Here is a 12,452-nt window from a genome sequence, read left to right on the forward strand (position 1 = left end):
GCACTACTCACTCTGTCCTCTCTTGCTTCTGTGCCTCCAGGAAAGACTCCTTCCTTTTTTGGCAGGATCCTTCCAGCACCCGAGCCCTAGGGGTTACCGCTCGGGGCCACTGACAGCCTCCTCAACACCGAAATCCCCACCTTCCACCCGACTGCCCCTGCTGGCATGGCCCATGTCTATTTATGGAGTAGTCTCAGCCCCCTACCGCCCCCCTACCAGCCCACACATATTCATGGCAGCCCCTCCTAACCCCCACCCTCTAGTTCTAGAAGATTCTCCAACCTTCCAGACCAGAGGTAGGCACCAGAGAGAACAGCCAAGATGAATCATCCAGCCCCGGCCTCTAAAAACCCTGACCCAATTCCATGACCCAGGTTATTCATGGCCAGCAATATGCTTTTATCCTACACTCACTTCTAGCACACACTAGAGGGTGCTACATATATTGTTATGTATGGTGGATTACACATTGAATAGTAGTGGATAGCGCTGCATTTAGAGACTATCTTCATTATTAGTAATGCTGGATCAGTTTCTTTGGCTTTACTGAAAGAATTAGACAAAAAACAATAATTAGTAAAATAATTGGGGTTTCCAATCATTTCAAATTTAAAACACTGGTTACTCCTGAAAGTATTATAGTTGTCATGATAGCCTTTAACTCCAGGATTTATAAATCCCTGATCCATAGCAAGCATCCAAATCAGAAGTGGCTTACTTATTTTATTTTCTATATGATTTTTATAGGTCAACGGCTTGAAGAATTAAAGATACGCAAATTGTATATCATAAATTTTCATAATTTGGGCTCTGCTCCTAATCCATTTGACTAGGCAAAAACTATATTACTATTCAAAAAAAAAACCAAAGAAGACAAACAGGAGAAATATAAAGAGAAGTGGTATATGCTTTTGTCAGGGGAGATATGGTGTACACAGTCTCATCTGAGCCAAGTAAAGTAAATAACTAATATTATACTACTTTACACAACTCTTACCAGAACAGTGTGGCAGAAAGCCACTCCATCGGCCATCAAGCTGACAAATACGGGTGGCATTCCCAATAAGGGTTCGCTTGCCAAGGCAACTGTACTGTACTGCAGACCCCACTGTATTTCGTCTTCCTAAAACCTGCGCATTGGGTGGGACTCCAGGCGATCCACAAGATATCACTAGACAGGTAAGGGAGAATGATATAGAGAAAAATGTGCATTTGTACATGCTTATCTTCTGCTGAAAGGTCAATAATATTTCCACTTCTGTCATTAAAACATATCTTACTTACATAGGCAATTAGGGAGGGCTCGATCCCAAGTGCCATCTCCCTGGCAAGTAAGAACATGTGTCCCCATTAAATAGTAACCATGGCTACATTCATAAGACACAGATGTTCTGAAACTGAATCGGTCTGGACCTCTTTGTAGTACCCGCCTAAGTCCATTCTCAACATGTCCAGGGTCTGTACAGTTCAATACTAGTGGAAAGACGAGACATCACAGGGTAGATTAAATGTGCAGTTAAGAGACAAAACAGATGAAAGCAAATCAGAGCAGGGATAGTTTAAGATTTTGTAAAAGAAATTGAAGGGGCAAAAATAATGGGAAATAAATGGTTAAAATACATATTAAAATATTATTCAAACATCTAAAAAAATGGTGGTGAGGGATTGGAATTACTGTCACGTTTTAATGCCATCTGTGAGATTAATTTGCTCTAATTTTTCTGATCACTAATCTCACCAGGAATGAAAGTGAGGGTAAATCCAGCATTTTGAGTTGCTACAAGAAATAGAGGCAAAATTTGAAATGGGGACAGTTTTTTCTCATGACAGCTGTTTAATAAGGTACTTCCCTCTCACTGCAAAGATATTTCATGAGTCTATGGAATGATTTACTAAAACTGGAGAGTACAAAATCTGGTACATGCTAGCAGGGCTTTTTTTCTCAAACAATAGGTGCTGGAACTTAACCATGGCCCCACAAAACCCCTCCCGCTACACACACCCTCCAAATCACATCAAATAGTGGGTGTGTACAGTCAAATTTCATGAAAACAGTAGGAGGGTCTTAAAGGGGCATTGAATACCAGGACTGCATTGCATACAGAGTGCACAGCTGTCACTTGTAAACACAGAAACCAGACTTCTGTGTTTACAAGTGATTGTGGTGAGCAGGCACCAAAGGGTCTGAGCCAGAGGTGGTGGAACGGAGTTCCACTAAGTTCCCCCTGAAAAAAAGCCCTGCATGTTAGCCAATCGGCTTCTAACTTCAACTTCAGCTAACTCTGATCTTACTCAGCTTGTTCAATTCAAATATGAAAAAAACAAAAAAAAAACACTGTTAGCTTACTGGTTTCTATGCAGAGCTGCACCAAATTTTACAGTTTTAACCTTTCCTTACTCTATCCAAAATAAAAACATATATATTGCTTAAGATACACTTAAAACACATTATCACAAGGAAAGAACACAATGCAAGACAGATATGAAAAAAATTCTGAGTTCTATACCATACTTACTTCTGCATGTTGGTAGGGGATGATTCCATTGCCCATTGGCCTGGCACTGAGCTTGAGCTACACCCTCCAGTACGTAGCCCGGATTACATGTAAACTTTACAATGTCATTTAAGTTAAACTGAGAGCCCTGAGTAACTCCATTACCAGGATTACCAGGATGCCCACAGGTGATGGCTGCAGGAGACAAAAAAAAAGACTCAAACTAAAGCATGAAATAAACATAGAACCGTCTTTCACTCCACATACCACTTTTTTCCAACCACGAACAGCAAGTGACATTCCATTATCTTTATCATCAGCAAGGCACAACTATATGATATAATGCTTCCATTTTATACTTGATTTTTGTAGCCTTGTCAGCACTGCACCACGGGAAATCCTAATCCTGCTACTAATGCAGGTTATTAAATATACGATTTTAATACAATAATATCTTGGACAACTTCCACAATTCAGATGTAAACTTACTCGAACATATAATTAAAAAAAAATGTGTTCTTTCCACTAATCATTTCCCACTATCATTTATTTCACAATGACATTTACAGCATTTAGTATGTTTCAGCTGGGAGTCTATTATTTGCTGTAGTACACTTCACTAGATGCAGAAATGCAGTTTTCAGCTCCTAATGAGTAAGCCTCTGTCCCCTGCTTTTACCCATGTTATACTTACGCACACAGATGGGGGACCTCTCTGACCAGCGATGGTCTTGCTGACATATTCTTACAGACTTTCCAATTAATCTGAAGCCTGCATTACATTGATATACCACGCTGTCTCTGTAATTATAGTTCTGTCCATTAATCAAGCCATTAACTATAGGTTCTGGGTTCCCGCAATGACCAGCTATGGGAGAAAAAATACTTGTTAGAAGTATACAGTAATATCACCCACCTATGCAAATACATTAAAAAAATGCATGATCTTGTACATTTTACTTTATATCAGCTTTTTAATTATGCAGTATTTCCCAACTCAAATATAATTGCTGAATTTTGTGCCATACAGAGACACCAATGACAACGCTGGGCTTATTCAAAGTGGCAAAATCAGGGCAGGAGGTAATGGAAACTCTTCCAATGGGAGCACCTTTCAAGATGACAAGCGTCTAAATTAATTTCCTCTAATTAAAAAGATTTGGGCTCAATCCTGTTGTGTCTTTAGGACAGGAAGTGAAGGCAAATCTCCCTAATGGGACACAATAAAAAAAAAACATGGAAGAGGTTTTAATCATTTTGTACTCTAGCCAAAAAAAAAAAAAAAAACATGTTTCGGTAGAGATACACCTTAATAGCAGAATCCAAAATGCAGTGATGCATTGTAGAATATTTAGATAATACCTGATTGGTTCCTATGGCCTGCTTTGGTTACAGAATACTATGGATTACTACCTGAAAAAAGCATTTGCCATCCATTCCTGCTTGTTACAAGATTAGGTGTGCTAATAGGAGCTTGGTCTGCCCCAGAAATATTATCTCGGAATGGTTATATAGTGCTGTGCATGATCACACAGTATTTATGGAACTCAAACAATCATGACTCAAGACTGGAAGGACATTCCAGTCTTTGCTGGTAATTGCCTCATCTGCTCACACTTTTGTTGCTGACAGAGGACACTTAAACAGGAGTTTTATACTGCCTCATAGGTAGTAAAAGAACTGCTGACATATTAAGACTGAATTTCAAAATCCTAGAATTCCACTTTTAAAAAGCTATATTCTACAAGTTTTAAGCCAAAGGATTTGTAATTCTCTATAGCAAAGATGATACTCCATTATCCTCCTCAAGCCCAGAAATCAATATATGGGGACCAGTGCATGTGATTTCAAGCCATTTTTCAGCCTTGCAGCTAAATTCCAGGTTAACAGACTCAAAGGTGCGAAAATACACAGTCCATTTGAAAGTAGTAAAAGAACCTGCACCCACCATAAACCATTAAATGCTTTATGGAATTATCAGATTTCACTCTAACAGATGAAATCCACATAGGCAATGAAGGTCCCTCGACACACTTAGGGAGAGGGAGCCTTGGCTGATGGAAGCATGGCTATACCGTGGGTGTTGACGTAACACAGGGTAAGTGGCTCCATCAAGATTGGCTACAAGAACTTGAGGTGAAGCGGCGGAGCTTGAACTACACTGTGGCATCTCACTGACCTGAGGAAAGTCGGCCTTCAGAAGAAATAAGGACAGGCCTCTTAGCCTATGTCAGATTATTGCTTACATATGCTCACATAATAACTGTGACTGGCATTGGTTATTTGGTAAATTTGAAAATTTCAATAAAGCTTTGGCCTTACCCTCTGTGTCATTTAAGGGAAAGAAAAGGTTTTTAGTTGGTCGTGATTGAGCCTATGCTATTCTTTGCAGTCATGGTTGTTTGACACATTTATGTGCTTTTTTATTTAATTGAATGACTGTGCCTTGGGCATATCCCATCTTTTATTCCTACATATACCAAGCAGTTTAGGGGGGCTATTGCAGCTGTTTTTTGGTAATGAAAGAATATACAGGCCTACAAGATGAGATTTTCACAAAACATATTTGTGTGGGCTTTATCTATGTGCTTTACACCAACTCGCAGGTTTAGGCATATGGCAATGAACCATGCAAGCGTTAGTGTGTTGCAGTGCTGATCATTTTGTTTAGCCCCTCAGTGCAATAACGTAATGAACCTCCAGTACATTTGCATTGAAACACACACTGATGCACAATAATGAACTACTGTGTGTAGTGTTGGCAAAAATGGTGCTGGTACATCTTTTGGTCTGGTATGGATTTTAAGGGGAACCCCGCACCAAAATAAAAGAATTGACATGGGGTCCCCCCAAAATCCATACCAGACCCTTATCCGAACAAGCAGCCATGGCAGGCCAGGAAAGGGGGGGACAATTGAGCGCCCCCCCCTCCTGAACCATACCAGGCCACTTGCCCTCAACATGGGGAGGGTGCTTTGGGGTCCCCCAAAACACCTTGTCCCCGTGTTGATGGGGACAAGGGCCTCATCCCCACAATCTTTACCTGGGGGTTATAGAGGTCTGCGGAGGGGGGCTTATCAGAATTTGGAAGCCCCCTTTAACAAGGGCCCCCCAGATCCCGCCCCTCCATGTGAATGGGTATTGGGTACATTGTACCCCTACCCATTCAACAAAAAAAGCAGTGAAATGTGACAAAAAAATAGCCGTTTTTTGGAAATTCCTTTATTAAAAATGTCTTCTTCTTTCCCCCCACTTCTTCCTCCGGTCTTCCTTCAGTCTTCTCCTTCTTCCTCCAGCTTCTCCTTTCCTCCGCTTCTTTTTCCATCTTCCTCCAGCTTCTTCTTCCCCCGCTTTGTCCTCCAGTCTTTCTCCTCTGCCGCTCCCGCCACCGGCCTGCTGAACATGAAAACAACAAACCTCCTCCGACGCTGCGGCCAGCCGATCTGCCTGCTTGCATAGCACACATTTCATATATAACTATGGGGCGTGGCCTTTGGATGACGTCAGCCAGAGATCCCACCCCCTTGTGACATCACTGACCCATCATGCCCCGGTGAAGTCACAAGGGGCAGGGTCTTGGAGTTACGTCATCCACCCCATCGCAGTATCGGAGGAGGTTTGTTTTTTAAATGTTTAGTGGGAGCAGCGGCAGCAGAGGCAGTGTAAAAAGACCAGAGGACGAAGCGGGGGAAGAAGAAGCCAGAGGAAGCTGAAGAAGACCAGAGGAAGAAGCAGAGAAAGAAGCGGGGGAAAAAGCAGCTGGAAGAAGAAGGAGAAAACCGAAGGAAGACCAGGGAAGATGGAGGAAGAAGCGGGGGAAAAAAAACACATTTTTAATAAAGGAATTGTCAAAAACTGGCTATTGTCTTTTGTCACATTTCACTTCTTTTTTTGGTGAATGGGGTTGGGGTACTGTGTACCCCATCCCCATTCACATGAGGGGGCTGGGATCTGGGGGTCCCCTTGTTAAAGGAGGCTTCCAGATTCCGATAAGCCCCCTGCCTGCAGACCCCCACAACCACCAGGAAAGGGATGTGGGGATGAGGCCCTTGTCCCCATCAACATGGGGACAAGGTGTTTTGGGGGGCCCCAAAGCACCCTCCCCATGTTGAGGGCATGTGGCCTGGTATGGTTCGGGAGAGGGCATGTGGCCTGGTATGGTTCAGGAGAGGGGCCCGCTCGTCGCCCCCTTTCCTGGCCTGCCAGGTTGCATGCTCGGATAAGGGTCTGGTATGGATTTTGGGGGGGACCCTATGCAATTTTTTGTTAAAGTTTGGCGTGGAGTTCCCCTTAATATCCATACCAGACTCAAAGGGCCTGGTATGGACTGGTGGGGGGAACCTACGCCTTTTTTTTCTTTGATTTTTACTCTGTATTGCTGGGAACCGGCATTACATTAAAGCTGCAAGCAATTTTTAATGACATTTTTTTCTTTAGAAATGTCATTTTGCTGCGGTACAGTAAAAAACACGGGAAATATGCACTACTTTACAAGCATTATTAAAATCAATGCTCCTGAAAAAACAGCTGTTTAAAAAAAAATTCCAATTGATGCATGTCCCCTGGGGCAGGACCCAAGTCTCCATACACTTTTTATGGCAAAGAACTTGCATATAAGCCTTCAGTGAGAACTTTGGATTTTGCAGGTTCGAGCCCCATTGACTTCCACTATTCCTGCATACAGTATGTGATCTGACAGGCATGTTCGCCGGCAATAGCACTGCTTTCCATTTGCATTTGCGTCCAGTTTCTGAGAGTTGAAGTCTTAATTGGCCTTAATTGGGTACAATTTTCCAGGACTGCAGGATCATTTATTGGCGCTATAGTTAATGACCACCGGTGTGTATTATGGCATTCAAAGAGTTACATTTTGGTCTCATCTGACCAGATTATACTCTGCCAGTAATTCACAGGCTTGTTTAAATGTTGTGCAGCAAACTTTAGACGAGCTTCAACATTCTTTTTCTTCAGCAATGGAGTCTTGTGTGGTGAGCTTGCATACAGGCCATGGCGGTTGAGTGCATTACTTATTGTTTTCTTTGAAACAATTATACCTGCTAATTTCAGGTCTTTCTGAAGCGCTCCACAAGTAGTCCTTGGCTCTTGGCCAACTCTTCTAAAAATTATTTTCACTTCTCTCAGAAATCTTGCGAGGAGCACCTGGTCCTGGCTGGTTAATGGTAAAATTATGTTCTTTCCACTTCTGGATTATGGCTCCAACAGTGCTCACTGGAACATTCAGAAGTTTAGAAATCCTTCTCTAGCCAATGCCATCAGTATATTTTGCAAGAATAGGGTTGTGAAGGTCTTGAGCGAGCTCTTTGCTAGGGATGAGCCGAACACCCCCCGGTTCGGTTCGCACCAGAACCTGCGAACGGACCGAAAGTTCGCACGAACGTTAGAACCCCATTGACGTCTATGGGACTCGAACGTTCGAAATCAAAAGTGCTCATTTTAAAGGCTAATTTGCATGGTATTGTCCTAAAGAGGTTTTGGGGACCCGGGTCCTACCCCAGGGGACATGTATCAATGCAAAAAAACTTTTAAAAACGGCCGTTTTTTCGGGAGCAGTGATTTTAATGATGCTTAAAGTAAAAAAAAAAAAGTGAAATATTCCTTTAAATATCGTACCTGGGGTGTGTCTATAGTAGGCCTGTAAAGTGGCTCGTGTTTCCCGTGTTTAGAACAGTCCCTGCACCAAATGTCATTTTTAAAGGAAAAAATCTCATTTTAAACTGCTTGCGGGTTTAATGTCATGTCGGGTCATGGCAATATGGATGAAAATCAGTGAGACAAACGGCATGGGTACCCCCCAGTCCATTACCAGGCCCTTTGGGTCTTGTATGGATATTAAGGGGAACCCCGCACCCAAATTAAAATAAGGAAAGGCCCTATATACTCTGAACAGCAGTATACAGGCGGTGCAAACAAGACAGGGACTGTAGGTTTGTTGTTAAGTAGAATCTCTTTGTAATTTTGAACGTTTTAAAGCGTTTAGCTCCAGCCAAAAAATCTTTTTTAAGCTTTTTGGAAAACATAGGGAAGGGTTATCACCCCTGTGACATTTGTTTTGCTGTCTTTCCTCCTCTTCAGAAGATTTCACCTCACTTTTTGTCCCAATGAAAAATGTTTTTTGAAAATTTGGGTTTTTTGTGGAACAAGGATTGGAAAGCATCAGTGGAAAGGAGAAATTGTTTTCCCATATTAACTCTTACAGGAGAGAATTTCCCTTCCTAGGGGTAGATTTCATCTCACTTCCTGTTGTCTCCTTCCGTTTGCAAGTAGGAGTCGTTTGTAAGTTAGATGTTTGAAAGTAGGGTCCTGCCCTATATACTCAGCAGAAATTTGGGCCTTAGGTGTTGCTGTGGCCACAACACTGTAAGCCCTCACAGGGCCCTGCTGTGAAATATTAGATCAAGAATTGTAATTACATGCCCCTGTTGAACAGGAGCTGAAAAATTAGGCCTTAGGCACTGGTGCTGGTGCCACAACACTGCAACCCCTTACAGACACTCTAGTTGGAACGCAGGAACGAGCCCTGCTGCAAAGTATTGCATCAAAAATTGTAATTACACGCCCCTGTTAGACAGGGGCAGAAAAATTGGGCCTTAGGCACTGGTGCTGGTGCCACAACACTGCAACCCCTCACAGACACTCTAGTTGGAACGCAGGAACGAGCCCTGCTGCAAAGTATTGCATCAAAAATTGTAATTACATGCCCCTGTTAGACAGGGGCAGAAAAATTGGGCCTTAGGCACTGGTGCTGGTGCCACAACACTGCAACCCCTCACAGACACTCTAGTTGGAATGCAGGAACGAGCCCTGCTGCAAAGTATTACATCAAAAATTGTAATTAACACGCCCCTGTTAAACAGGGGCTGAAAAATTGTGCCTTAGGCACTGGTGGTGGCGCCCAGAACCAAAAATGTTCTTACAAGCTATCAGCGTGATGATTGAGGAGGAAGAGGATAATTACTCAGGGATAGTCACTCAGCATGAGCATAGGCAGTCTTTGAAGGGATCTGAGATTTCAAAAAAAATTATTCGGTTACATCAGCATCAGGTGCTTGGTAGCTGGTGGTGATCCAAGACTCATTCATTTTTATGAAGGTCAGCCGATCGACCGAGTCGGTGGACAGATGCACCCTGTGATCGGTTACCACGCCTCCAGCAGCACTGAATGTGCGTTCCGAAAGAACGCTGGATGCAGGACAGGCCAGTAGCTCAATTGCATACTGTGCAAGCTCTGGCCAGTGATCCATCCTCAAGACCCAGTAACCCAGAGGATTTTCGGTGGGAAAGGTGTCCAAGTCTGATCTTGCCCCTAGGTATTCCTGCACCATGTAAAACAGACGCTGGTGATGGTTGCTGGAACCGATCATACCTTGGGGCTGCGGACCAAAAAATTGTCTGAACGCATCGGTCAGACGGCCACCTTCTCCACCGCTCCTTCTTTGACTGACCGAAGCCTCAGCAACACGTTGTCCAGAAACAGGAGTTTGTAACCTCCCAGTCTCTGGGAACGCATTGCACAGACCTTTCTGCAAGGCCTCCCGAAGATGTTTCATCCTCTGCTCCCTCTGCGATGGCAAGATAAGGTCCGCAACCTTACCCTTGTAACGTGGATCAAGGAGGGTTGCCAGCCAGTATTGGTCCTTCTCCTTGATACCATGAATACGAGGATCCTTACGCAGGCTTTGCAGGATCAGGGAGGCCATGCAGCGTAGGTTTGCTGAGGCATTCGGTCCGGAGTCCTCTGGGTCACTAAGGACGACAACGTCCGCAGCCACCTCCTCCCAGCCACGTACAAGTCCATGTGTTTCTTGGGACTGTTCCCTTAAAGACTGCTGCTGATGCTGAGTGCCAGGCTCCACCTCCATACTGAAACAATCTTCCTCCTCCTCCTCCTCCTCCTCGTCCTCTTCCTGTGTGATCGGCGGGCACGCAGGAACACTGTCTGGATAAAGGGGGCCTTGAGAGCTAAGGAAGTCCTCCTCTTCCTGCCTCTGTTCTGCCTCAAGTGCCCTGTCCATTATTCCACGCAGCGTGTGCTCCAACAGGTGGACAAGGGGGACAGTGTCACTGATGCATGCACTGTCACTGCTCACCATCCTCGTGGCCTCCTCGAATGGTGACAGGACAGTGCATGCATCCCTGATCATGGCCCACTGGCGTGGGGAAAAAAAACCAAGCTCCCCTGACCCTGTCCTGGTGCCATAGTCACACAGGTACTCATTGATGGCCCTCTGCTGCGTGTGCAGCCGCTGCAGCATGGCCAACGTTGAGTTCCACCTGGTGGGCATGTCACAGATTAGGCGGTTCTTGGGCAGGTTAAACTCCTTTTGGAGGTCCGTCAGCCGAGCACTGGCATTATATGACCGGCGGAAATGCACACAGACTTTCCTGGCCTGCCTCAGGACATCCTGTAAGCCCGGGTACCTGCCCAAGAACCGCTGCACCACCAAGTTAAGGACGTGAGCCAAACAGGGCACATGGGTCATTTGTCCCTGTCGGAGGGCAGAGAGGAGGTTGGTGCCATTGTCGCAAACCACCATTCCTGCCTTAAGTTGGCGTGGCGTCAACCACCTCTGAACCTGCCCCTGCAGAGCTGACAGAACCTCTGCCCCAGTGTGGCTCCTGTCCCCCAAGCACACCAGCTCAAGCACCGCATGGCATCTTTTGGCCTGCGTACTTGCGTAGCCCCTTGAACGACTACGGAGCACCGCTGGTTTCCGAGGAAGAGGCCATGGAGGAAGAAGAAGAGGAGGGGTGGAGGAGAGAGGTGTGTCACAATCAGCATTTTGGAGGCGTGGTGGCGGAACAACCTCCAACACTACTGCACCTTGTCCTGCATCCTTCCCAGCTGCCAGCAGAGTCACCCAATGTGCCGTGAAACTTAGGTAACGTCCCTGTCCATGCCTGCTGGACCATGAGTCAGCGGTAATATGCACCTTACCGCTGACCGCCCTGTCCAGCGAGGCATGGACATTGCCTTCCACATGCCGGTAGAGAGCCGGAATCGCCTTCCGTGAGAAAAAGTGGCGTTTGGGTACCTGCCACTGAGGAACCGCACATTCCACAAACTCACGGAAGGGGGCAGAGTCTACCAACTGAAAAGGCAGCAGTTGAAGTGCTAGCAATTTTGCCAAGCTAGCATTCAACCGCTGGGCATGTGGATGGCTGGGAGCAAACTTCTTTCGGCGGTGCAGCAGCTGGGGCAGGGAAATTTGCCTGGTACAATCTGACGTCGGTGTACCAAAAGCAGATTGCCCACAAGTACTTGGCTGTGACACACCTAATTCTACACCTTCATTCCTCTCACTGCAGGTCTCAGAGAGGACTGGAGGTCTAGTGGGGTTGGAAATCTCAGCTGATGAGGAGCAAGGAGAGATCCTCTTTGTTCTTTGGTGTGGGTCTTTTAGATACGCTTGCCAACGAACTGCATGGCAGGTCAACATATGTCTGGTCAAGCATGTGGTACCCAAGCGGGAGATGTTTTGGCCACGTGAGATACGCTTGAGACATATGTTGCAAATAGCAGCGGTGCGATCTGATGCACTCGTCTCAAAAAAGGCCCACACCAAAGAACTTTTTGAATAACGCGCAGAGACTGCAGCGCCCTGCACATGTGGAGCTTTGGGGTGTGATGCAGTCAATGTGCTGCCCTTAGGCTGGCCCCTGGAGGGCATCCTGCCTCGTTGGTGATGTGCCGCCTCCTCCTCCTCCTCCTCCTCCTCCTCCTCTCTCCTATCAGGCACCCACGTTGAGTCAGTGACCTCATCATCCCCTCCCTCCTCATCACTGGAGCAAACCTGGCAGTATGCTGCAGCAGGGGGAGCATGACTGCCAGATTGCTGTCCTTCTTGGGCACCCCCTCTGTCCGTGCTCATGTTACTGCCTTCATCGAGCTCAGTATCATCATCAGAGCCTTCCAAACGCTGGGCATCCTCCTGGAGC

At 45.5% G+C, this 12,452-nt stretch overlaps 1 protein-coding gene across 3 annotated transcripts in view; it reads right to left on the bottom strand.

Annotated features, from left to right (window-relative positions):
- CSMD2 (CUB and Sushi multiple domains 2) overlaps positions 1 to 12,452 on the bottom strand; it is a 1,533,565-nt gene that overhangs the window by 73,385 nt on the left and 1,447,728 nt on the right. For all 3 annotated transcript variants that reach the window (XM_073615428.1, XM_073615429.1, XM_073615430.1), the window contains 4 exons: positions 3,190 to 3,363; positions 2,517 to 2,690; positions 1,285 to 1,473; positions 998 to 1,171 (listed from right to left, as the gene is read on the bottom strand). In XM_073615428.1, coding sequence (XP_073471529.1) covers positions 998 to 1,171; positions 1,285 to 1,473; positions 2,517 to 2,690; positions 3,190 to 3,363 — 711 coding nt within the window. The remainder of the gene's footprint in view (positions 1 to 997; positions 1,172 to 1,284; positions 1,474 to 2,516; positions 2,691 to 3,189; positions 3,364 to 12,452) is intronic.

This window comes from Aquarana catesbeiana, linkage group LG02 (assembly GCF_042186555.1).
Source record: "Aquarana catesbeiana isolate 2022-GZ linkage group LG02, ASM4218655v1, whole genome shotgun sequence".
In the NCBI taxonomy this organism is placed as follows: Eukaryota; Metazoa; Chordata; class Amphibia; order Anura; family Ranidae; genus Aquarana; species Aquarana catesbeiana.